Raw genomic sequence first — 25,428 nt, forward strand, 5'->3', positions numbered from 1 at the left:
ATTGTTCCCTTTCTTTCAATTTGAAATGTTTGTTATTCAGCAACCTTGATCCAATCTCTAAGGACAATGGAAGTCTCTAATCAGGATCTTAATTTTCAGCAAACTTAGGACTTAGCATGATGTGCTTTGTCTAAAAGTGCTGCCAATATAACTATGGATGTTGAAGTAAATTGCAGTGATGTAAGGGTACTTGGAAGTACTGCATTTCCTCTTCATGTAATTAATTTAAATGTTGTGTTGACAACATAATTTATTTTCGGATTATTTTACAGCTAATGTATGTATTGATTATGAGATGAACTTCATCCAAAAGACAAACTAATCTTCCTTCACATTTTTTTCCATATTATGGCCTTTGTGATAGATTAATACAAAGCTTTATTCTGCTCTGAAAAATAGGCAGTTATGGATGACCATCATTCCTTGGTTTGCATACCCTGAGTATTTGGGCTTCAGAGAGTGGACTGGGGGTGGAATGCCCTTGTGCAGCTGCTATTTCCAGCTGATGTCAGCTGTCACCTTGCACGTGCACTGGGCACTGCAGGACACTCAGTTGGAGCCATGCTGGCACCTCCCCTAACTGGTCCCAACATTTCTTTACTCTTTGATCTCATACTTTCTAGAAATGAACCTCATTCCCCAAGTATTTAATTCCTTGAAAAGTACACATGATTATACAGACACCATGGTTGCTCCTGTAGCCTGAAGTCTGAGCGGCATGATGTCAATTAAACAATACTTTGTGAAGTTCCAAAAATGTAACATTTTCCCAAACAAAGAATAAATCAAATCAAAAGAATGGAATTAGCAGAATTTTACTGTCATACCCCATAGCATAAAATTAATTCCATGGGATTTTCAGTGCCTTTTAAATAAAAGATATGTTCATTATTTTTACAAAAAATAATCAGTAAGTTAGCCAGTAAGTTATAGATAAAGAAAGAAAGCCACTTGTATTCTTGACCTGAGGGTCACAAAGCCAGGGTAAACACTGGTTATTTAAATAATAGAACTCTAGTTCTCTATTTCCACATAAAACTTATTGGGATAAAATACATAGCAAAACTTTCTTGGAGACTGCACTAGAGAAAAATTATATTAACAAGGAGGAAATATTCTAGCTTATGATTTATTTATTCTCTGAATTTATAACAACTACGTTTGTAAAGTTGTGTGGGGCTCATTCATTTGAGAAGGAAATAAAATAGCTGTCAAATACGTGCAGTAACCAGTTATGGCCTCAAGAGGGCAATATATCACCATGGCTGAAAGTTTTCGGAAAAAAGGAAAAAAATCACTTTTTACTAAAATAGAACAGATGCTGTTTGCTTGTGGGCAAGTGCTAAATATATTGACCTCTGCTGTATCACTGACATGACTTAAGATATAATGACCACGATTCCCCCTTTAAAATCAGAACGTTTAATTCAGCATTTTCTATTTTTCAAGGCTAATTGGTTAGAAGAGGTTAAGTCTGTCACCTCACAAGAGATATTGTAATTCTTTGACCCGTGAACTTGTTTTGCAGTTCATATTTCTGAATTTAAAAACAGGGAAATGGTGATTGCCACTCTTTGCTAAATACGGCAACAGTGAGGAGAGATTAAGATTCACCACCTCTTCTCTTTACTCCATTATTATTCCTCTAGTTTCTTCATTTAGCCTCCTGTTATGCACTCAGTTCCTGTTCACCTGCAGTCTCCAAAGAAATCCTGTCACTATTAGTTCCTCCATTAACTGCTTTGCGTTTACTTCCTAATTCATCAACTTTCCCTTTTAGATAGCTTTTTTTTTTTTTTTTTTTTTGTGGTCTCTAGTTGGGGCGCTTCTTTTACACCCTCTTTAGGCTCTAATTCTGACTTTTTTTTATCCCCAGATTTTTTGATCCCCAGAACAAAACAAAAACAATCATAGGACTTGTTTTCTTTTGCCTTCTTTGTTTTTAACTGCAGAAGCAGGGCTGTTTCTAACACATCCCCTATATCTTTTTTTCCCGGTTTTCTCTACCTCAACAAATCTGTAAGAGATTTGCACTGCAATACATGATGCTAGTTTGGACTTACCTGAGACATTTTTAGGTTAGCTGCTATAAGCACTGTAGCAGCTAATGGTGCAGCAGTCGATTTTAAATTACCCTGGGTGTCTTTAATCTTATATAGCTCAGTGGGGAAACATTCATGTAGTCACATGCTAGCATTAGCAGAGAAAAAGCACTTAGTAATATTAAATTACTGTGACTTGAACATTTACACTGTCTACAACCAAAAATCTGTCTGCTTGGTGGTTCTCCCAGTATTAGCCTGGAGAGATTCCAAACACTGGCCAAAGGAAACCAGAAGCAAATCTAGCTCTCGCTTGGGAAACCTTACTTGACCTGAATATGAATCAGTGGTCAAAATAAGTTTTTAATGACAATATAGGAAAATTCAAATACAATTCCAGTCTGCTATGTGAAGGATAGCTCAGCTGTTTGTGAGGTCAGTTCTGCTCCAAAACCTGAAGCAAAGACTAGAAAACAACTTTTTGCCCTTTTGTTTACTTTCAAAATAAACATAGAAAACCTGCATAAGCAGACAGACAGTCTGAAACCAGACTCTGAGAGACAGTTTCCTAACCATATTTACCACAAATTATATTCACTCTGATGTCTAATGGTAACAACTATTATTTAAGAGTCAGCATGACTTAATGGTTCATTCCTGATCATAAGATACTGGAAAAGATGAAGGAAAGAAAACTAGTTGCTGTCAAAATATATAAAGACACACAAGAAGAAAAAGACATGAACAGATTTTGAGATGTTATGTAATAATCTTATATAAGTGGATTTGATCTTTCCTCAGGTTAATCCTCTCAAGACCCTTGCTCATTTGTCTTGCTCTGACTCATCTCTAACTTGTACTCATTTTTAAGGCAATGATGTGTTAACAGTAGATAGAATGGATTTTGATTTTGGTGGAAATTAGTAGCAATGTATTATTTAAAAAATTAAATATTTAGAATAGAGCATGGTGATTTTGGTATACTGTATCTTTCTGGAGTATCTTGTACTTCCCCACAGAAGATACATAAAACATGAGTAGCCCAGAGATTAAGTATATTATGTAACAGAGCAGCTAGACCTTAAAACATTGTGAAAGGCATATCCCTATGAATGTAAAAAGCAGTGAGCATTCTCTCACGCCTTTATATTTAACATATTTAGGGAATATTAGTAACCACAGTTTCAAATGTAATAGTTTTTTGTTTACTAATGGAGGCACTTCAAAGATATATATCACTATAGTAAGTAATTAACTTCACAATAACCAACCTTCTCCCCAGTACTAGTACCTGTAACACAGCAGTTTCAGTCCTAAAAAATCACAAGATTTTTCTTAAACCACCACACTGATTCCCAATAGCAATTTGACTTTTTCTGTCTGTGTTTTGAAAGCTCCCAAGCCTACTTCAGTGGTTTCTGAGTGTCTTTCTGTACCTTCGTGAGAAAACTGAAAGCACCAAGCAATCACAGACAATAGTGTCTCTGCACTGATAGAAGCAATTATATCCTAAGATCACCTTGAAGTCACCAGTGATTAGCTGTACAAATTACAGCAGTGTCCCTGTTGAATTTGGAGCCTCTGTTGGCAATCCAGGTAAGCCATGTGGCACCCACTGCTCACCTTCATGCCTATCCTTGGTTACAGTGAGAGCAAGAAGTCCATCTTTTGTGGTCTTACTGTTCCCTCTCCCCACCTTCAACTCTTTTACACCCTCTAGCATATTAGCAGAGATCCAGAGATCCTTGACCAATATCAAGAAAGTTTCCAGTTCACAAATAAAAAAAATGGATGGCTCTGGTACCAGCTTGTGGCTAGGCTGTGGTACAGATGATTAAGACATGACTCGAGGTCACAAAGCCAATGGTCATGAAAAGCTGACCTGAGTGACTGCGTAAGTGGAGAGCTCACAGAAACATTTATGCAAAAGCAGCTCCTCCTTGGTTCATCTAAGCTGTTTGTAGCCATCCCTGTGGCATCTATGTACAAAAAAGGACAGAATTATGAGGCTTTTGCAGCCAACGGTCTCATGTCAGATGTGAGCCAAAGATTCGATGTAGGCAGAACCCCTACCACCAGTTCTAAATACTAGTAAAGACAGTAGTTCTAAATACTAGCAAAGACATTCTAAAAACTAGTAAAGACCCTCAAATCAATGCTACTAAAATTATTTGTGAGCAGATTTTTTCTATTTCTTTCTCTCCCCCTCTCTTCCCCTCCCTTCCCTTCTCCCCACAGCAAATTATTTGGAATTACTTGCCAAATACTGAATGTAAAAAATCCCTGATCTAAAATGACTCACTGCCAAATCATTCTGAGGTCTTTACATCGGAAATTCAAACCATTCTGAACAAGCATATGCTTTACAATAGATGTGTTTTATTTAGGAAGCAAAATTCCTGCAGACAGTTGTAGATGTAAAAATTCAGGATTTCCACAGCTTAGATAGAAGTTGTCATTTTTTGCAAAAATTACTGGTAACAGCCTCACTCAAACTATTTCTGGTAAAGCAAATGTCAAAGAAAAGTGAATGTGCTTGGAGGAGCTGTTTAAAATTCAAGCAAACTGTTAGGAACTAAGTGTTTTGGAGGAACAGAGGGCTCACTGTATTTCAATATAATCTTCTAGTAAAGCTCTATTTGTCTGCCTAAAAGTGAGAGTTCCATATGTATACTACATTATTGCTTAATAATGGTTTAACCAGCTTGAAAGCTGAGGATAGGCTTTTGAAGCAGGGGAGTACCATCAGACTCAAAACAGCAAAGCATAAAGTTGTCTCTCAGTACAAAACATGAAGTGACATTTTCTATTATGCTGCACCAAGCAGCAAGACTGCTGATAAAACTGCAGAGCTGCCAAAGAATTTCTGGATCTGATACCTCTTTCACTTACTGTTTTCTATAAACTGGTCATCAACCAGAAGCAGTATTTCAATCTAAATTGTATGAAGCAGTAAGATTCAGAAATGAACAGATTTTGGCAAGCACACTATTTTAGGAAAACTGCAATCCATTTATTTTAGGACAGCAAATATTAGAAGCACTAAGTTATTGAAAGCAAGAGGGCTAAGGGGAGCACTACAACACTTTAGAATTCTCTGTTACTTCATAAAAAGCTAGTTCTGTGCTCTGTTCATTATGTTTGCTTTCTCCCACCTGTTCTGACATTACTGATTTCAGTTCCATATTTTTCTTTGTCACCATGCTTCATCAGAGTTATCAGTTCCTACGAGTTTTTCACTACCTCAGCCCCACAGCTCAAACTGCATTTGTCCTCTATGCAAGCTTTTCCCCATGATGATGAAAATCACCTCCAAACACAAATAGAGTTTCCCTAAAGCAATCCACCTTCTACCTTAGCTCTACTGGTGTGTTTTCAGTCCATTCTCTGACCAGAAGCAACTCTGTCCCATTTCAATCTAAACAAATTATTTCCCCTTTGTGTCAGCTCTCCAGCTCTTTTCTAACAAACTGGCTCTGCACTACTCAAACATGTTTCCAGCCACATCTCCAACACAAACTTGCTCTACCAAGTCCATTAAGCACTTCCAGAAGCCTACCATTTAGTTACTTCTTGTGACTATTCTCTAAAAACACAAATCTCTCCCACCCCAACAGACCAGCTATTTGTCACATTAACAAGTTTAAATATGATATTGCAGTTTCATCTGCAGGCTGCACTGATCTTTAGCTCCTCCTAAACAGGAAAGTTATTCCCATTACTCCAATTTAAAACAGGGGTCTTAGATCTCTGCTCTGCTGGGACATCCTGGGCTCAGCTGGGGTAAATGGTTAAACAAGGGTGAGGGGTTCCCTGCCTGGGTCCTGGAAGGCAGTAAAATTTTTATCTATCTCTTTTCTGTAGGATCCCTGGGGCATGACCTAACTGACAGCTGAAAAATTCGTAGAGCAGCATTATTTTATCCTCTTACCACATCAAGAAGGTGAGTAACCAAGACTGACTGGGCTACCCAGACAAAATATAAAGCCAATGGAATTCAGGGCATATTTATGAAATGTGATGAACTGAAAATATGGGATCAATAGGTATCAAATTGCTTCTTGCAGAGGAAATTTAGCTGCCTTTTGCAGAAATGGAGACTGTGATAAAACAAGCTATAAATCTATATAACAAAAAAAAAAAAACCAAACCAGCAATTTGCTCCATACAATTAACCCTGAGGCCTACAAGGCAAACACGGCTTCACTTAAATGCAGTGTCTTGCAAATGGTTACATTTCTAACCTTTGTAACAGTGCCCTCAAAAAACAAGTAGATGGAATTATCAATGACCACAGATTACAGCACAAGGATATCAGTATAGTAAATCTACTATCAGTTTCTAGAGAAACAGATAAAACTGCCTGGACAAGGGTATTTTATTGCTATTATATTTTGTTTACATAAAATGTTTGAAAATACATTATCATTAGGTCAGTCCAAGATCATTTTTTACTTCCAATTTTTCAGTTTGCGTATAAAAATTGGGGGGGGGGGGAGAAACCCAATCATTAATATAAGGAAAACAGCTTTCTTACACAAAGCAAACCTTGAAGCATTCTGAAACTGATACTCTGAGGTCCTAGTGTTACCTATGAGAAGTGGTAATCAGCCAAATTCTTATAGCAAAGAACTCTATTGGCATTATCTGTGAGAATGCTGCTGTTATATGTGTTCCCCTTTCATCTAGTGTAACAGAAACTATAGAGCATAACCTGCATTCTAAAAATTCATTTTCAGTAGCTCTTAAAGGTTGAACTAAAACAATAAGAAGAACTTTCAGAATTTGGTACCACTCATTTTCACATTTAACTCCAAAAACTAATTTTTAAAACATCAAAGAATCAGTCACATAAATTGTTTTGCACCCCAGAATGAAGGTGCATATTCCGAAGGGTACAAGAAGAATGAGCCAAAGGATTACCTGCAGTGCCAGATAAAATATGACAAGGTTATGCAATATTTAGTGCAAAACAAGAAAGTGGCCCTATGTAACAGCAAATTGGGTGGTCGGGCAGAGCTCTATCTGTAGACAGACAGAAATATTAACAGCATGATAATGCCCATGCAAGTACATCTGTATAACTTGCAAGCATGAAAGATAACAACTATCTGTTCCTGCCCATGATCATCATTCCTATAACTAAGATGTTAACAAGACTTCTAATAAATGCTTTAGCATATGTTCAAGAAGTTGCTTTCTATCAAGATATTATCAGATTTATATTAATTCAAAATTATTCCCATAATAATCATAATAAAAAACCAAAATTTATTTGCTTATCCTATTACCTAGCTAAAATATGACTTTCAATGACTTTGAGGCTGCCAGCTGTTTCTCAGCTTTTGTTTTCCCAAAATGAAAGACTGAGTTATTTTAGTTTTGTTTACAATTTTAATAAATAAAATACATCATACTAAACCATTTGCAGCAGTGTAATTGGATTACTAATGGGAATAAGCATGCTTCTTCTGTCCTTAAAATTAAGTTCACATTTCAGATCTGACTTCTTCAGCACAAACTCCTGCTAAAAAAAGCAGTATTGAATTATTTCTAAGACATATATTTGTGAAATTAGGAAGCTCCTTTTTGAGTGGGGTACATCTTCTTCAATAACAGAATTAACACAAGAGCCAAATGAATAATTGAAAAAGCAATGGCACATTTTTGATGCTTGTCTTAGGCAATTGTGAAACAGGAGATCTAGCAAAAGAAAGGACTCAATAGTGACACAGTATGGCATTTTTACTTAGATTCTTTTTTGTTCACAATATTTCATAGCATCACATAAGAGAGGAATTTTCTATTTTCTTACTACTTATGTCAAATTAAAGTATCTCAGCAAGGCATCATATTGTCACTGAGGCAGGATTTACCTTGGTTAGAGCTTTTGAAAAAGTGAAAAACTGGTTTTCAGCTAGTCTTATAAGTGGAAGATTTAATAACTAGCAACAACAGAAAAACTTGGGTAAATAAGCAGCTTGGGAAAAAACTTGTATTTCTTTAAAATAGTATAATTTTTCTTAAGTATTTCAAAACTTTTCCCCTGATTGTTTTTATTCACTATTCAGGAAGCACATTTAGTGAAATATGAAACTTATGTGCTGCTTTTAAGTGCATGGAATACTGAGCTCTCTTTCTCTTCCTAGCAGTCCAGTTCACATCTGCTCTTCGTTCTCTTTAAAGCTCTTCTTCTACTATGAGGCAAACATACTTCATTAAGATTATTTTCAAACTCCACATTAACATTTTCCAAACATTTATCACAACCAGAAACACTGAGAAATTGTCAAAAAAGCAGTGTCAGCAGTAGTAAAGTTCCTCAAGGACAAGAGCAGCAGCTGCAGTCACTAGCTAGAAGTATTTGCTCTGGCCAGAGAACAGCAAACTTCTTTTAATTATTGTCACAAGCTCAATCCACTCTCCAGAGGAGGTGAGGAGAGGATGGGTATGGAGAGGAAGAGGGTGGTTACAGCTGCACCCAATTGTTACAGGTGATTCTTACTTCTCCACTTGGATAGGACTGAACTGCAGCTGCAGGAAATCACACAAAGACAGATGGCCCCTGAAAAGTGTTACCTTTTCAAAAAGTTTGATAAAAATGAATATGATGATTTGAGAGGATGATACAAAAAGTTTCTCTGCCATCTCTTTCTTGCCAAAACGAAGTGAGCATCTAGTGGAAGGAGCTGGTCCCTAGACACTCAACAGTTCCATTCTTAAACAGACTCTTGTAGTGTCATTTGAAATACAGCATCTTATGTATTCACAAGCAGTTTTGATGGGCTTTGTTGCTTTCACAGAATGAAGGGCTTTGTATCTGTCAGCTTCATCTGGACTAAATTTCAACACTACACAAACTTAAGGACAGAAACAATTCGCATTTACAAAGACGTTCTTTCAACAAAGTCTGGAAAATGACCCCCACTCATGAGGATGGAGGGAACAACTGGCATCATTAAGCACTGCCCTTTAGATCTGCACCCTCCTTTGTTTAAGAAGAAATTTCTTGTTTTGTATTTTCTATCCTGAATTTATACTCAAAAATCTCTAGCTCAACTATTTCCCTGCTAGGCATAACACTTCCCATGCTTTCAAAAGTTACAGAAATTGCACTTGGTATGAAGGATTTACTGGCCGTGTAAAACTAGTCCTAGTTTTTCCTTAGCTCATACATAACCTGATAACACAGAGGATATTGGAGATATCAGATTTAGCTTTCAGATGCCTTCATCACCTTTTAATGCATGTGTTATGAATTTTAAAGCATTTTGAAATCTAATAGAGATGGAGTTTTCTTTTCTGAAAACTTAAATGCCGTTGAGGATGGACATGAAATGTTCTGAGTGGAAGAGTTCTCTACAATGGCCAGGAAGACAAATGCATCAGAAGATTGAAACAAACATTTACTGTGAGTGTAATCTAAGAATTGTGTTAGTGAGATGGCTAGGTCTTTACTTGATTATTCATTCAATTTCACCTCCCTTTCCAAAGTTTATCCTTTTTCTTAATAAGACTTCTCAATGAAGTTTCATCTCATCTGAAGTTCAATGAATTACTATGCAATTATTGCTCTCGCATATTGCACTAATATATTGCTATTATTTAAGAAGGATTATTTAATTTATAAAAAAAAAAGTTATGCTTAGTTCCACCAACACAGGAGGGAAAATAATCACTGCAAGGGAAGAGAACTAATTAAAAAGAAATGTTGTTATTTTACTTAATTTGACAGGAATCAAGATTCCTATTCTTGGACCAAAGCAAATCATTTTAATGAAGAAAATAGGCAGATGATATTAAGTATAACTTCATTCAAATACAACAAAGATCCCTGGTTCTAAAATGTTTATTTTACCCTTTCTACAAAAAAAAATTTGTCATGTACCTAATCTTGACAAAGAGAAGTGCTGTTGGTGAAATAATGTTTTACCAAGTTTAAAGGTATTGATGTAAGTAAAAAGCACAGGCAAATTCTGTATAGTTAGTTAAAGTTAACTTCAGTCTATTATAATTACAAGAATCCCTGCTCTTCTCTACTTCAAGCAGTCACTACATGAGATTATTTTCAGCATTAAAAGAAAAAAAGAAAGCAACTCTATCCCTGCCAGCAGCTCCATCTTCACAGGCTCCTCAAGAACACAGCAAAAGAATATAGGATTATTGCCTTACCTCAATTTTTTCCCATATGGTTTCATAATTCTCTTGATGTTGTATATCTTGCATCAGTTGATGAATTAAAGCTGATTTATTTGAAGAGGTCTCATTCCCAGTGGGCTGAGTGACAGCAGTCCTTTCTGACTTTTCTTCAATATATTTTTTAATACAAGACACAGGCATACAAAGATCTTCATCAGAGGGAATATCACTGAGAGGCCCAGATTCAATACTGTCACCTAAGGAGGATACAATATCACTTGAAGAACTTGGTGAAATTCTACCCCTTTTTTTGTGCTTTTTTGTCTGGTATGTCGGATACATTTCTGAATCTGAGTTCATTTCTGACAGTTCCCAGTCATCAATGTTTTGAATGGTTTCTCTTCTAGGCTTTTGAGGCAGCAACTTGGTCAGATTTTCTAGTTTTAAAGCTAACACTTCAGTCTGTTTGAGATGTGAAGGAAGTGCTAAATATTCATCAGATCCATACCATACCTCACTGTCTTTACTGGCTTTTTGAGTATTGTGTGATGGTGAGGATAAGCTTTTATTTTTCTTTCTTCTCAGTAGAAGAGGGGATGAGTTGGAAAGCTCAGAACCAGCTGAAGAAGCAGTCTTTTGGCTACATGTTGGTGAACTGAAGGTCTCAGTTTTACCTTGTGATTGCTCATTTGGATCTCTCTGGTTACAAGAATCTGATGATGCAGAAGAATCTGTTTCTATCTCCTCCAGAGACTTTGATTTATGAGAAGTAATTCCATTCTGTAGAGAAAAACGTCCTCCTTTTTTGACTTGTGTTGATGGAGCTGTTTTACACATACTTTCAGGTGTTCTGTCAGTTTTCACTTTCTCTGGAGAATTGTGAGACTTCTTGTGCTTTGATTTTTCTTTACAGATGTAGAAAGTGGACTTTCCTAGAATTATGGGACTGTCTTTAAAGTGATTATTTATTGTGTACTCGAGATTTTTATCACTTATTGTATTTAAGCAATCATATGACTGACTAACTGCAGAGGGACTGTTAGTATAGGGTGACTGTAAAGCTAGACAAAGCTTGGACCTGTCTGGAGGGTCTAACAATGAGGGTGTACTTCTACTCATTTCATTCTTAACTATTTGAGAGATTTGCCTTTTTAAATCATTGGCTTCTATATAATCTTTAAACACATCATCTTTCAGAAAGAGACCTCTTTTTGGCAATGTAGGCTGCGTAGGAGAGTCTTCATTATAGTTAAAGCAGTCTCTTATGGACCTCTTAGGTGTTGAATTTTCACAGTGAGAGTGTTTGATTTTTTCACCAGTGTGCTGTGGAAGATTGCATTCTGAATTCTTTGATATGGAAACTGGTTTGCTGCCAGTAGGTAAAACACCATTTTCAGAACAAGGTCCTTTAGAAAGAGAGGAATTTGTAGAAGGAGATGCTAGTGACAGATCATGGGTTGCTTCCTTGTCTTTGCTTTCTTCTCCGTCTTCTGCTGAAAGAGGTACATGATTTTCTTTCTCCTTCAATGCTTCATTACACTGGGAAGCAATGGAATCAGTTGCTACTGCAAGTAAACCCACACTTCTGATAAGTCCTGGAAATTCCTTATCCATCTCACTGTAGTTCCAGGATTCAAATGATTTTGTTTTCCCTTGACTAGAGGTCATATCATCCAGAGCACCAAGCAAATCCTCACTAGGACTGTAGTCAGATAGTTCAAATGCAGTAATACCACAATCCAGGGACAAGTAATTTTGAGAACATTTGATGGTTAACTGTCCAGAATCATCAACTTCAGTTAGAGAGTCAAGACGATCCTGAAATACACAAAGAAATGGTACTTTTTTAGAAAATTCATTTTCATATACAGCACACAAAAAGTAATGAAACAAAAAACAGCTTCTGTGTTTCATTGCCTAATGTCTGGAAAAGCATTCATCACTGACATGCCTGTTTTTGCACCACCCTGTAGATGAGCCAATCATTCCAAAGTATTGGGGAATTAAAAATGGTAGTAACCTGAAAACAGCTTTATTTCAGTCTGGTGCAGCAAGTTATCTACAAACGGCAATTCACTTTTGTTTTGGTATTTTCATCATTAAATTCTGCATTCAGTTTTACTTACTGTGTGTGGGAAGGACTCAGAAATTCCATACAGCAGGCTTTTAGTATTTCCTGGGTTAGCTACCTCAAACAGGAGGGAGGGTACCTTGGGGGATGTAATTGTACCATTCTCCTTGTTAATCTCATGTTCTCAAAAATCTGTGCTGTTCTACAGTCTTTCAGTTGATCAGCACAATGTTTTCTCCAAGCATCATGTAGCAATGATGGACATTTCTTCCCATAATTATAAGATGACGATTGCTAATTACATTTCATATTTTTGTAGCATTATCAACTGAAAATTTATTTGTCAGATATTTAGAGCATGAATTAAGAACTGCTCAAGGAAAAGAAGTTATAGCCAGGAAGGCTAAACCTCCAGACTTCCATGTCCCCTTGTGGATATCTTCTCAATAGAAGTCCTTCAATCTCAGAAACATGGACATAGCCAGAGGAGACCATCTCGGGTTGCAAATGAGATTTTAAGATCAGTCAAATTAAGGCTTATAAATAGTTTGGTCTTATTTGAAGGACAGTAAAAAAACCCAAAAACCTGATAACAATCACAGCAAAATAATTTTTAGCCTACAATGTAAGTGTATTCTCAGTAGATGTTCTATTACCAATACAAGACTTCTGCTTACAGAGACTACTTTAAAAAAAGCATCATAAAGGGGAAAAATTAGTGTTCTAGGATTCTAACTTTACGTGACTAAATCAGTACACTCGTCTTTCTTTCCAGGTTTGGTTCTCATAATAGTTTTTTTGAGCAAACTCCTGAGTAGCCACAATAGGTTTATGTCTGAATTATGCTCTGAACAATATGTCTCACTACACTGCCCAAATCCATTTTTTAAAGACCTTATGCATGATGCTTGAAGAAGGTGCAATAAGCACATAATCTCTCCATCTCAAAATAAACCTCTTGGATTTGGTCTGAACAGGAAGCATTTCAATAAAGAAGGTTATTGTATGCCAATTCCCATAAGCATATAAACACATAATGTCTGAGCCCTCTACTCCATCCACCCTTTCTTGCATTACTCAAAGTAAAAATAGGAAAAAAAATCTTTCAGCTAAAAAATAGAAAAAAAATAATCAGAAGGGCATTTATCAGCCATAGTCTTGGATACTGAACACATCTTTTATTTAGCACATTCTATCCAGATGTAGATCCCATGCCACAAATTCAACATTGTCAGCAGTTCAGAAACAAAGGGGGAATTTTCTATAAATCTGTCAAATTTATATATTGAAGCAGCATTTGTTGAGGAAAATAGTGACTAAACAACGATCAGTATTACAGCTGTGTTGTCCTTCTTATCTCACAAAATGATTAGAAACTGTAAAACCATATATAAATCAAACCCCTCTCCAAGGCTCTAAAGGCCTTTATTTCTCCTAAGTAATGAGCTCCATTCCTTCCTCTCTTAAAAATGTGTTTATTAACAGTAATAAAATTTACAATCATATGCATTAAACCATCTTGCTTGGTCATTTTCCAAGCAGCTTCTGAAATGTGTGCTTTAGATGAGCTTTATTTAATGCCAGTATTACCATGTTTTTATTGTTTTGATCTTAGAAAAACAAATTTAATTATTTGTTGGGCTACCAATAGGAACGCCCTAGTAATTTTTTTCCCCTTTTCACATAGTAATGCTTCCTGTAAAGTTTTCTAGGCTGTTTCCAATACTTCTTGTATTTATATATTTAAAACAGTAAAATTCTGACCTTTTTTTTTATTTTTTCAAATGAACTTATTTAAGGTGTAAGACATTTCTCTTTGAGAACATCAGGATGCAATGTATTTTAACAAAGCATGATATTATCCTTATTTCTTGGTTTCTCAATTCTGAAATAAAACCCAGGCTGCCCAGAACTCATTTTTCTTTCCTTCTCAACTATCTCTGATTAATTCTTAAAGAAGAAATGGTCCTTCAAAATCTTAACTCTTCAAAGTTTTTTTAATAAAACAATTACTTTCCTAATTTTGCATCACTATCATGGCAGATGGCTTGCCTCACTGTTGCCTCTATTTTCTCCAAGCCATAAAACTTTGTGTGCCCTTTCCTGCTGGCATCCTATTCAGCGTGGCACTGCTGGGATAGCCTAAGGCACATGTACTGCCTGCCCAGTGAGTGAGCTGGGTACCTGACCAGGCCAGTGTATTTTGTCTATTATATTACTACATAATCCCATCTGGCAACATGTGTTTTCCCTACTGAAAAATAATCTTTCCTTCCCCAGTCAGTCCTTCTCTGTATAGCAGGGATGTTTTTATAGCAGTTTTAATCAGAACCAGATGGAACATTTCCCCTTTCTTAGTATCTGAATATGCACCTTCTTCATGTTTTGAAATGACTGTGTCCTTGTCATGAAATAATGACTTCCCAAGAATACACAAACCTGGATATTAAGACAAGAGTAGATTTCCTTCAGACCTGCCAGCAACAGCCAAGCAGAAACAATCTGAAGCAGCCAGGTATGCACACACCAGGAAGAGGGGGTGTGGAATGTGGGCCTGAGCATCTCTGAGCATTGATTTCTGGACCATCCACTTTGTTGTGCCAAAGACAAATATAAAAGCCAGCACAGAGCAGAGAAATATTCTCATTCTCTTTGAACTTGAGTGATATGAAATTCAGGACATGTCTAGGGGACTTCTTACTTCCTCTGTAACACAGGTCTCAGAATTCAGTGCATTGATTTAGAGGTCTCTTTTGTAAATGCATCTAATCACAAAAAAAAGCATTTTATGTTAATCTTAGGACTTCCGTCAAATGAAAAATCTTTAACATGCTATCTATCAACCATTAATTACCCTAACTATTCAAAACGTTCATCTTCTTACAGTTTAAAAAATTAGGCCAGTAGAGTCCCTTTAGGTAAGTTAATTTAGTAGTGATAAATTGAAGGAAAAGGCATTTTATTTGTATGAATCCAGTTTTACAAACCATATACATGTGTGTGAATTTGAAATACTGTCAGAGCAAACAATGTACAATTCTTGCATCATTGTTCCTCAGAAAAAGTGCTTGACTGTTTAAAGGCATATTGCAGAATTGAGACTCAAATTAAAGACCATCATCTTGCTGTAAAGGAAAATTGACCTAGTCTGGAACATTTTGGAAATGTTATGTAAGCTTCAGATTTGTGTATGCAGGAAGGGAACGTCTAAACTTTCACTGAAGAAATCACTGCACATGGAAATTAACTTTTGAATTGGCTATAAATACACAAGTGACCAGGTGAAAAACTTTGGAACAGATTCACCTCTGTAAGTGTCTCAAATCCTTTCTGAAAAATATTTAGATCAAGAGAAAACATTGGTAGCACGACATTTCTGAAAGTTGATCTTAATTTGCAGTAATTTGGTCCAACAAGAACAGGTATCAGCAGAAGATAAAATAAATTTAAATAAATAATTTAAAAAAAAATTAGCAAAATAGCTAGAAGACAAGTAAGTCATCCTTAAAACTGTCATCCTAGAAATTTTAAATGGGGAAGAGGGATGAGCTGCTTTGAACACAGATGAAATTCTTTAAATTTGATTTAGTTACAGTACCTCCTTAGTCTCTTCAGAAAATGCTTGTAGAATATCAGTCTGCCTGGTGTAGTTCCCATTGGCGTCTTGTAGTCCCTGGAGAATGCGTTCTCTCAGAACCAGGACAGAAACACGGAGCTGGTGCCAGAGCAGTTGCACTGTATGGATATCAACTATCACATTGACAGAGTAAGACAGAAGCTTCAGGGAAAACTCAGTCTCTAGCAGAGCGTGAATTTGTTCAACGTGATCAGATATATCTTCACAAATATCCTGTAATGGAAAAATAAAGTAGATATTTAGCTGTGGGCATAGTCCTGCCACAGATTAGATCTACTTTTCATGTACTTTTAATTAAATGCAGAACAGAACTTTTCATAGAGGAAATATACTGTAATTAATACATCCAGGGTTTTTTCTTTTTTTTATTCATGGCAATGCTACAGCAACTGAACCAGCAGCTGTCCTGTTTGGCAGTACTGCTCAGTAAGTGCAGAGACAGGATACAATAAGAAGGATGGCACAACAAGATCACATGAATCAGGAGCAGAAAACTAACACCATCAAGTGACATCCTAGAAGACAGCAATAGGAATGAAAGTGACAAGATTGCCAGGAGCTGTCTCCCTCTCTGCTGCACACAGCCACACACCCACACACCCCCCAGTTAAAACACAAAGAATCTGGTCTCTGCTGTCATCAAAAAAATTCATTTGGACAGAATTTAACTTTGAATCTAACCTCTATAACCAAGCAGAACAAAAGTCTGGGATAGACTCAATGGGAATAAGCTATTTCTGCAACCCATTGCTGACTGTGGTGCTGAAAGGGCGCTAATTTTTTCATAGTTTTGCCCAAAACTGAACAGAATTTGGGTGGGAAAGGAAAAAAAGGGAAAACAGAGAAGCTGGAAACAGCTGTGTTGAAAAAGGAGAAAATATGGGTTACCAGGTTATAAAGCTAAACTTTTGATGGGATGGTATACTCCAAATTTAGCATTTAATTTCAATCTAATCTTAATTTTATTTTTTTTTTTGTGAAAGGACAAGTCACAGTGCTGAAGAATATTTAGGCATATGCTATTGAGCAAACAACACTCTATAATAATTCTGTTTGAAAACTATGTGTAAAAAGCATGTTATGTACAAGTAAGGAAATGTGATTAAAACACTGGAAAAAATTGCTACTGGACCCTAGAAGTTTTTCTCCCACATCTGTGACAGTGGCTTAAGGTGACTAAGATTAAGGTGACTTAATAGAATATTTAAATCCAATACCTATTTCTTAAAAAAAAAGAATTTCATTCAAACCATAAGAAATCTCCTTTATATATATATATGTATTTGTATCAATAAATACATATGTATCAATAAAGGTGAGAATAATCATAATTTTGCATTTCAAACTTGCTATTGAAACAATTCTATCACATAATTACAATGAAACCTTTATGTCCCCGATTAAACCCTTGGGGTTTTGTACAGCAGTAGTATAACAGGAAAATCTTGATTATTTCTAAATTAATAATACAGTACAGTCATTTCTTTAAGTTCAGATTTGGCACCTTCAGCCTGAAAGTACAGACAAATTATTGAATATGTAATTGCACATATGTAACAAATTAAACCAAAATCAAATCTCTAGATAGTATTAAATAATTTTGTACAACGGATAATACAGTATTTGCTGTTATCAGGTGCCATTGATAGTTACTCATTTTAATAAAACACTGACAGTTACATCAAGTCCTCTGCAGAAGCTATGCAACATCCAGAAGCCCTGGACAATTGTCTACAGTGCATGTAGAAGTTCAGTGTGTCCAGCTCAACATCACATATATGCTGAGCAGTCCACCTGCACATGCACTCTAAGCCTGAAGGGAGAGAAGAGCAGTCTGAATTCACTTTGTGCTGAAAGATTGTCAATGCCACCCTCTCACTGAGCAGCACAAGGTGCTTTTGTGAGAGTTAGGAGCTAAGCTGAAGTTCCTCACTGCTCAGACTCCATATGCATGGCACACACTCATTTATCAGTCTGTTGGGTATTTCTTAAAAGAAAATCTGAGGAGTCATAAGTTGTCATTCCTGAATCACATACCAATCTTTTGGTGGGTGACTTCCATTTCAGCTGAGCCTATAGCCATTGCCCAAAGAACTGGAATTCATTTCACCACAGGTCAGGTCCCTGGATAAAGTGAGTTAGACTTCGGTTTGCGGGAAGCTCATCTTACATAAAGTTTGTAAAAAAAAGTATTAAGGTCCCTATTAATACCCTCTTTCTTTGATTTTAACTGTCATATGATGGAGTGATGGTGAAGGCTGTGCCAATGACAGAATAGCTCTGTAAAGGTTAATGCTAGCCCTCAGCAGAAAATAATTACAAAGAAATGCTAACTTTTGCCATATAAGTCAATGTGGATTAGTGGTCAGCAGAACAGCATTAATAAAGCTGCATCCTATTTACTTGCATCTTTTCTCTACACTTGCCTGGCACAAACCAGAATATCGAAAGGAAACAATATCGTGTCAAATTCAGTTGCCATTGTCTAGCAAAACTTTTTCTTACTATTGTACCTGATGTCTAGATTTACATATAATTCAGTAAAAATAAATAATTATATCTAGCACAGCTTTGAATTTAATAATTTTCTGTAATAATTAATGTGGATCAAATACTGCAAAAAATGTCATGTTATGTAAGTTCACAATTTTACTGAGGCTCAGTATCAAGACCTGGTTTCATTCTCCTCATTCTTCCTAACTCCTTGTAGGTGACAGCCTTAAATAGAGCAAAACCAGCACAAAATTGTTTTGTGCCTTTTTACATTTCATATTCATAAATAAAGAACAGCAGTATCACAAGGTAGTTCCAAAATGCTGTCATGAGTGCCAATTGCTCTTACCATAAGTGGCAGGTAGATAAAATAAATCATGCAATTTTAAGTAATAATCTATTGGCATTTATTTGTAAATAAGCATAAGTTCTAGGTCAATGGTAATAATAAAAAGCCTATTCATATAAGTGTGCAAAATCTTCCCCATTTTAACAGTATATAGTTTCATATCAGAAGATATAATAATCTGATTTTTAGAAAGCATCATTTCCAAAACAATTTTTATAATCATTAATCTCACATGTCAGCTAGGCATTTTTATTTTTACACAGTTTCATAGTGGTGTGAAGGTAAAGATTTTGTCATCTTCACATGGGCTTTCCTGTAGCACTGACTGTGGAATTTCTCAGGCTACAGGGGTTGTACCCCATTTGGCTGCCAACTGCCCACTTCACTCAGTCTTCCAGACAGCTGATCCTGTAATTTGCAGCTGCTGAATCCATCAGCCTGCTCATAGCTCTCCCTGTCAACTAGAATAGCCTGAACTGCAACACTGCAGTAGATGAAGAAAAAGAGCATAAACAAACCATCAAGAGTCAATGAAAACAGCTTTGATGTTGACTTAAAAAATATTTTCTCTCTGGTCTGCAAGAAATTGTGTTAAGATGTACATGAAACTACTGAAAGATGAAAGGTTGGAATACGTTGCTTTTGAGTTAGTATCAGTGACAGAGAAGCTGTAGTGGAGATTTTGTTCTTTGATCTTGCAGTAAAACCTCAGCAGGAAAACAGATTGCCACTGCATCTTACAACTGCTGTACATGCAACCATAATCTATGATTTAAGAAAATGTCTATTTATTTGGTCTTTTCTTTTAAGTGCTTTTTAATTCCTCAAAAGACAAATATTCCAATCAGAATGTACAAATTCTTCTCTTTGGGAAAAAGTTCAGAATATATGCCAAAGAATTTTTAGATTTGTTACTTTAATTGTACTTGAAAATTATAAATTAAACCCACTCTCTGCACTACTCTTTTATGCTCATGCATATATAAAAATGAAAAGAGAAAGGTTTATATCTCTGAACATCTTTTAGAATGGTATTTTTCCTTTAAAATGCACTCTGACTTCTCAAAGAAATCATTTCTCTTTTTTTTTTATCCCTATCTGCCGTTCATTCAGTGTTAGGATAAAACCATTCTGTTATTGGTGAAACCTTAACAGTAAATGCTACACAAAAAAAAAAAAAAAAAAAAGGCAAAAAAAAAAGCAGCCATTTTTAAATAAACAATTAAACAAAACAACAAAACAACCACACATGAGAAATCCACACTTTGACTAAGCAAAATCAACTGCCAGGGAAAGACCTGGACTGACTTTGAGTTACCAGCTTGTCAAAAAGTGATTGAAGTACTAAAGCAGTGTAGCAGGTATGGCTGTGGCTTTCAGTGCCCGAGGGATATGAATGCATTTTACTGGGTGAAGAATGCAAAGGAAAGCAGCTACCAGGAGGGTTCTGCAGGCACTGAGAGCTTGGAAATACCTTGGTCCTCAAAGCTTCTCTGCTCTTCCCTCATTATATGGATATTACACATTCCATTCATTGTTATTTTTCCTGGCACATCATAACCTTCTGCACACTATTCTCTTGCCCAGCTTGGCTTTTATTTTGATTAATTGATTCTCATTTTTTTAAGTGAGCAACATTTTAATCATAGCAAAATTCCAGTAAGTGGATCTAAGATGATCCACTTTCTATTGTACAGATATTGCGGTTGAAAAATTCTCAAAACAGTTTTGAAAATAAATATTCATTTTGGTGAACTCTAAATAGACATGTTTCTACTGCATTTTGTTATCTCAGGAATCAGTGAGTTACATTCTTATATCCCTATACTTAGAAATAATGTGAAAGAGATGTCAAATCATCAGTTCTTTGACAGAGCTGCTAAAATAGTAATGGTTTCTATGCGATTGTAACAAACACAGAGTGGCTCTGTAATAATTTATTAGTTGTTTATGTGATGTGTTTTATTAGTTTGTTTGTTGTGTAAGTATATTACTTGACTATCTGCAAGGAAAATGAGCAAGAAGAAAGGAATAAGACATGATATCACACACTGAGCACTTCAGGCTGAGAAAAAATGCCTGAAATGTTGATGCTGAAACCCCTGTCTCGGGATTCCAGCAATTTGCATTTGTTTTGCCATATGGACCACTGCTGGGGCCAAAGGATCAAACACACTGGGAACATGCAAAAGGATCCTTTTGTCCAGAAACAGGGCAGTTGCTGCTGGAAGTTATTCCAGCTCACTTGCCAGGACCAGCTGCAGTGTCTAACAAACCTAGGCCAGCCTGTACCTTTCCTGCAGGAGGGAATAGCTGCAGGGAAGAGAGACTGCTTTCAAATGTTTGTTTCCCCTACTAAATTTATTCAGTATTTTAATGGCAAAAGCCTTTCTGAACACAGCATTCACCACAGGCCAGATTCTTAATGACAAGGAGGCATCTAGTTCGCCCAGGAAGTTTCAGATAGCTGATGCACAAAACCACTCTAAGGCCTGTGGTGGAACAGGAGAGTCACTGAAGTTATAGCAGTAAAATGAGACACACCAGAACTGGATTGAAAGACTACTGTGCAAACAAGTCTGGGCTAGCCATTTCTGGGATATTCCTGAAAACAGTAACATTAATGCATAATTACATTTGTATAAGAAACTTCAAATGCAAGGTGAATGTGGCAAATAAGTTGCTGTGGGAAGTGATGTGACCTCTGCAACTAAAAATTTTCCTGAATTCCACTGGTTTGACTGTGCAATGTGCCTACAGCTACAACCTAAAAAACCTTTGAAAGCTTCAGAATAAAAGATATGTTCTTGTACCCCCAAGCCCACAATGTTCAGAGAATTTTCCTATTAAAGTTATCACTGTACAACATTCCTTCCATGCATAACTGTACAAGTTTTCATTTATCTTATTTTAAGCATGTTAAAGCTAACTGATTTTTATCAAGGGCTAACTGACAATTTCACAGGAATTAAAACTTGATACAAAATGTCATATTTGTGCTGACTGAAGTCTGGTCCTGTATTGCTCTCTGGAAGACACCATTGCACAGGTACTCTAGAACATTTCTTCATATAAGCTATGTGGTACTGAACAGTGCAATAGAGAAGCAGGGTTTGTTTCCAGCTATTTCTGATAAAAAAGGAAAAACACTAAACACTTATAAAAACCTAGTCAAGCAAGTGGTAGAGGTAAGTTTGAAAAAAAAAATGCATTTTTCAAATGCGTGTTCATTGGATAACGGTAAATATATATATAATTCTAAATTGCACTGCTTATTTACAATCACAAAGAAATGAGAAAAAATTATGAAGTATATTTAAACTAAGGACACTCATCACATATTATATATTCATTTCTCCAAGTGGAATATCTATTCATATCTATGAAATGGAAGAGAGAAGAATTATTAGAACATCCTTCAAATACTTTGTAGGTATCTTCACATATCTTTACTTTTTCTACCACGATAGAAGAATGTAGGACATATTTTCCAACTGTCTGGATACCTACTTTTGATTCTTTTTTTTTTTTACTCTCTTTACTCAGCACTTTCTTGCTCTCTGCATACCATATATACTAAGTGTAATTTAAAAGCATTTCTAACTATTTCAAATTACCACACACAAATAAAAATTGAGGCTGCAAATGGAAGTACTCCTGTGTCGCTGTTGAGCCGATAGCAGAGAGAAGAATCCAGTTCTCAGTGGCAAGAAGGAAAGACCTTTATTGTTTTGATTTCATCATATATATAGAGTTTTCAAAGGTCACCCAGACTGGTCAGTCAGAAGCCTTCCCCTAGGCCTGATTGGCCAGGCCTGCACTGTCCAGATCTTGGGACACTGTTTTTAATAACATCCAAACTTTATTTATAAAACACAAAAGGAATTCTCATGGGAAAGACCTGTGCTAGCCACACTCCTGTTTTTACTCACAGTGAAAATATACACTCTGCTGTAGCTAAGCCAACCAGTTCTTGGTAGCCTAGCCAGAACCAGGTAGACTTTTACTTTGGTGTAGAGAGTAGTTCACTGGCTACGAGGAAACCCCTACTACCATTTCATGTAAGACATACAAAAACTTAATATAACAAAAAAGCATGTAAGCTGTATGAAAATTCAGAAAGACGACCACTCCTATTATTTCATCATAACTGTTGTAATTTTATCTACAATATGAAATAACTAGCAGAATTCAATCCTATTGCACAATTAGTTCAATAATTTTCAGCAGAACTGGTTGTCCTTTCAAAAACAGTGAATTTCAAAGGTCTGTGCTAGCAAACTATTACCCTGACAGCTCAGCTTTGAATATGTCCCTCTCTTGTTCTCTCCTCACTATTAGTGTAAAGAAGATTTGCAATTATTCTTGGCATAGAATAAGAAAAATTCAATCATTCTTTAAGCTTTCTGCAAGGCCACAGGATCTTCATTGTCTGAGCTCTATTTTCTAATGAGTCAATCTGTTTTTATTGTTTCCACAAGAAAAGAGATGCATGTATCTTAAAAGATGTTTTCATAGACTTCTTCAGAAAGACTAAAAAGACTCTTTTTTTTTTATTAAATTCAATAGATTTAATTAGGATCATTGATGGAGAACACCTGCTCCTAAAGAGAAGAGTTTAGGTAAAAGAGAAAAATTCTTGGGAAAAAAGTCTCATTCTTGAAATAATGAAGGTTTAAATTACAAAAAAAATGTATCCCTATATAAATAGCACAAAGTCTTTTGGGCAGCAATGAACTACTGAAACATAAGATATCTAAATAAATAAATAAAAGGCACTTCAAGTTCACACAGGAGAAAAATTCAGGCCTTCTGCATAGACATGCAGAACACAACAGAAAAATTTTAATCAAAATATTTTGACTTGCTTAAGCCAAAGAATGCTAACCTCATTCACTCTCTTTGACTGAAGCTTAGTGACTATAACAGAATTTATTAAAGAATGGTGAGACTTGCATCTCAAGTGAGAAATGAAGAGTCAGAAGTGAAGAACTACCATCTGTGCCAGGTCTTCCATAATGAAAATTGATAGCATGATAGGAAGTTTTCAAGACAAGTGGCTGTTTATATCAAGCCTCCAAGAGCTTCTGAGACATGTTTTTGAAGTTATTTTCCATCAATCATTATTTAGGACAGGAAAAAGGACACAAACTCTCTTGTTCTTTATTACCAGACTTCACTCTATTGGCATGGTTGTTCCCTTTTATATTGTTCAATGGATCACAGAATCATAGAACTGTTTGGTTGGGACAGATCAATTAAATCTTATGGGGATTACTGAGATCTTTTTTCCTTTTGTTTTCTGAGTTTAGAAACATGGGAAAGAAGCCCTAGAGTCTCTCTTGCATGCTGCTTGATGTTTGTGACCTTCCAGCCCTCTCTCCTGAGTGACAAATATTTAAGCCATCTTGAAAGCCCTTGTAGATCCTCCAACGAGTTAGTAACAATTACAAAACACTTAGAGCATCTGGAGGCACTTCCTGTAGTCTGAAAGAGGCTACCACCTCCAGGACACTTGTTCCATTCTGGATATCACTTACTGTGTTGTAAGAGTCAGGATTAGAATATATAAAGAGGTGCTAGAAAAAAAAATAAAATTTAAAAAAATAAATCGATAGGAAAAGAAAACCACAAGCAAACAAAAACTGCAAACAAAAAACAGTGAAGTTTGCTATATGGAGGAAGAACAATTTGAAAGGCTGGCAGAAAGCTATTTTACGTTTTTAAGTGAATGAAGAAATAAAGGAATAGATTTTAGGGGGAAAAAATATTTATATGTATTAAAGACATCTAAAATGTGAAGGATTTTTATTCTAATTTCAATTCTGAAATTGCACATAAAATGTCTTGAATTAGTTGTAGAAAGAGCTCTTTGAGAAGACAAATCAAGTGTCTTATCACAGAACCATAGAAATCATATCAAACCAAATCATAGAATGGTTTGAATTGAAAGGGACCTTAAAGATCATCTCATTCCAACCTCACTGCCATGGGCAGAGCCACCTCCCACTAGAGCAGGCTGCTCAAAGCCCATCCAACCTGGCCTTGAACACTGCCAGGGATGGGGCAGCCACAACAGGGCAGACTGTTCCAGTGCCTCACCACCTTCGCAATAAAGAATTTCCTCCTAATATCTGACCTGAATGTACTCTCTTTCAGTTTGAAGCCATTCTCCCTTGTCCTGTCCCTGCAGTTCCTGATGATTATGATTATTATGATTCCTGATTAGACAATATATTAAAAATTGTTCCTCATTAGTTTCTGATAGATACAACATAGGTCAGAGAGAATGTTCCTGTGGTTTTTGACCTCAAATGCAATAAAGACAAAACTAAACAAAAATACCCCCCCAGTTTGCACCCAAAAAAGGAAAAATAGGGTAGGGGGTTTTGCAAGCTTTCTTAGAAGGAATAAAATGGAGATTAAATTGGAAATCTGTATTATGGGACTGTGTTAAGATCCAATGTAATTCAAAGCTATCTGGACCATTTAAACCACATGCTTACATGGGACTTTACATAAAAAAGAAGCTAACTTGTATTAACTATTATTTCATGCTGATTATTTCCAAATCTCACTGTCATCCCAAATGTATAATGTTAATGCAGATGCGTATTTAAAAGTTTGGGTCTAGTATCTTCTTTTTAAACAAAATCACATCCATGGTACACTTGAGTTTTTGATTCAAATGTAAAAA

General features: G+C 36.0%; 1 protein-coding gene across 4 annotated transcripts in view; it reads right to left on the bottom strand.

Moving 5' to 3' along the window:
- AKAP6 (A-kinase anchoring protein 6) overlaps positions 1-25,428 on the bottom strand; it is a 263,132-nt gene that overhangs the window by 168,701 nt on the left and 69,003 nt on the right. For all 4 annotated transcript variants that reach the window (XM_085061926.1, XM_085061924.1, XM_085061927.1 and 1 more), the window contains exons 3-4: positions 15,851-16,102; positions 10,215-11,999 (exon numbers count right to left, since the gene is read on the bottom strand). In XM_085061926.1, the coding sequence (XP_084918052.1) occupies positions 10,215-11,999; positions 15,851-16,102 (2,037 nt within the window). The remainder of the gene's footprint in view (positions 1-10,214; positions 12,000-15,850; positions 16,103-25,428) is intronic.

Source organism: Lichenostomus cassidix, chromosome 5, assembly GCF_008360975.1.
Source record: "Lichenostomus cassidix isolate B80296 chromosome 5, HeHo_3.0, whole genome shotgun sequence".
NCBI classification, from domain to species: Eukaryota; Metazoa; Chordata; class Aves; order Passeriformes; family Meliphagidae; genus Lichenostomus; species Lichenostomus cassidix.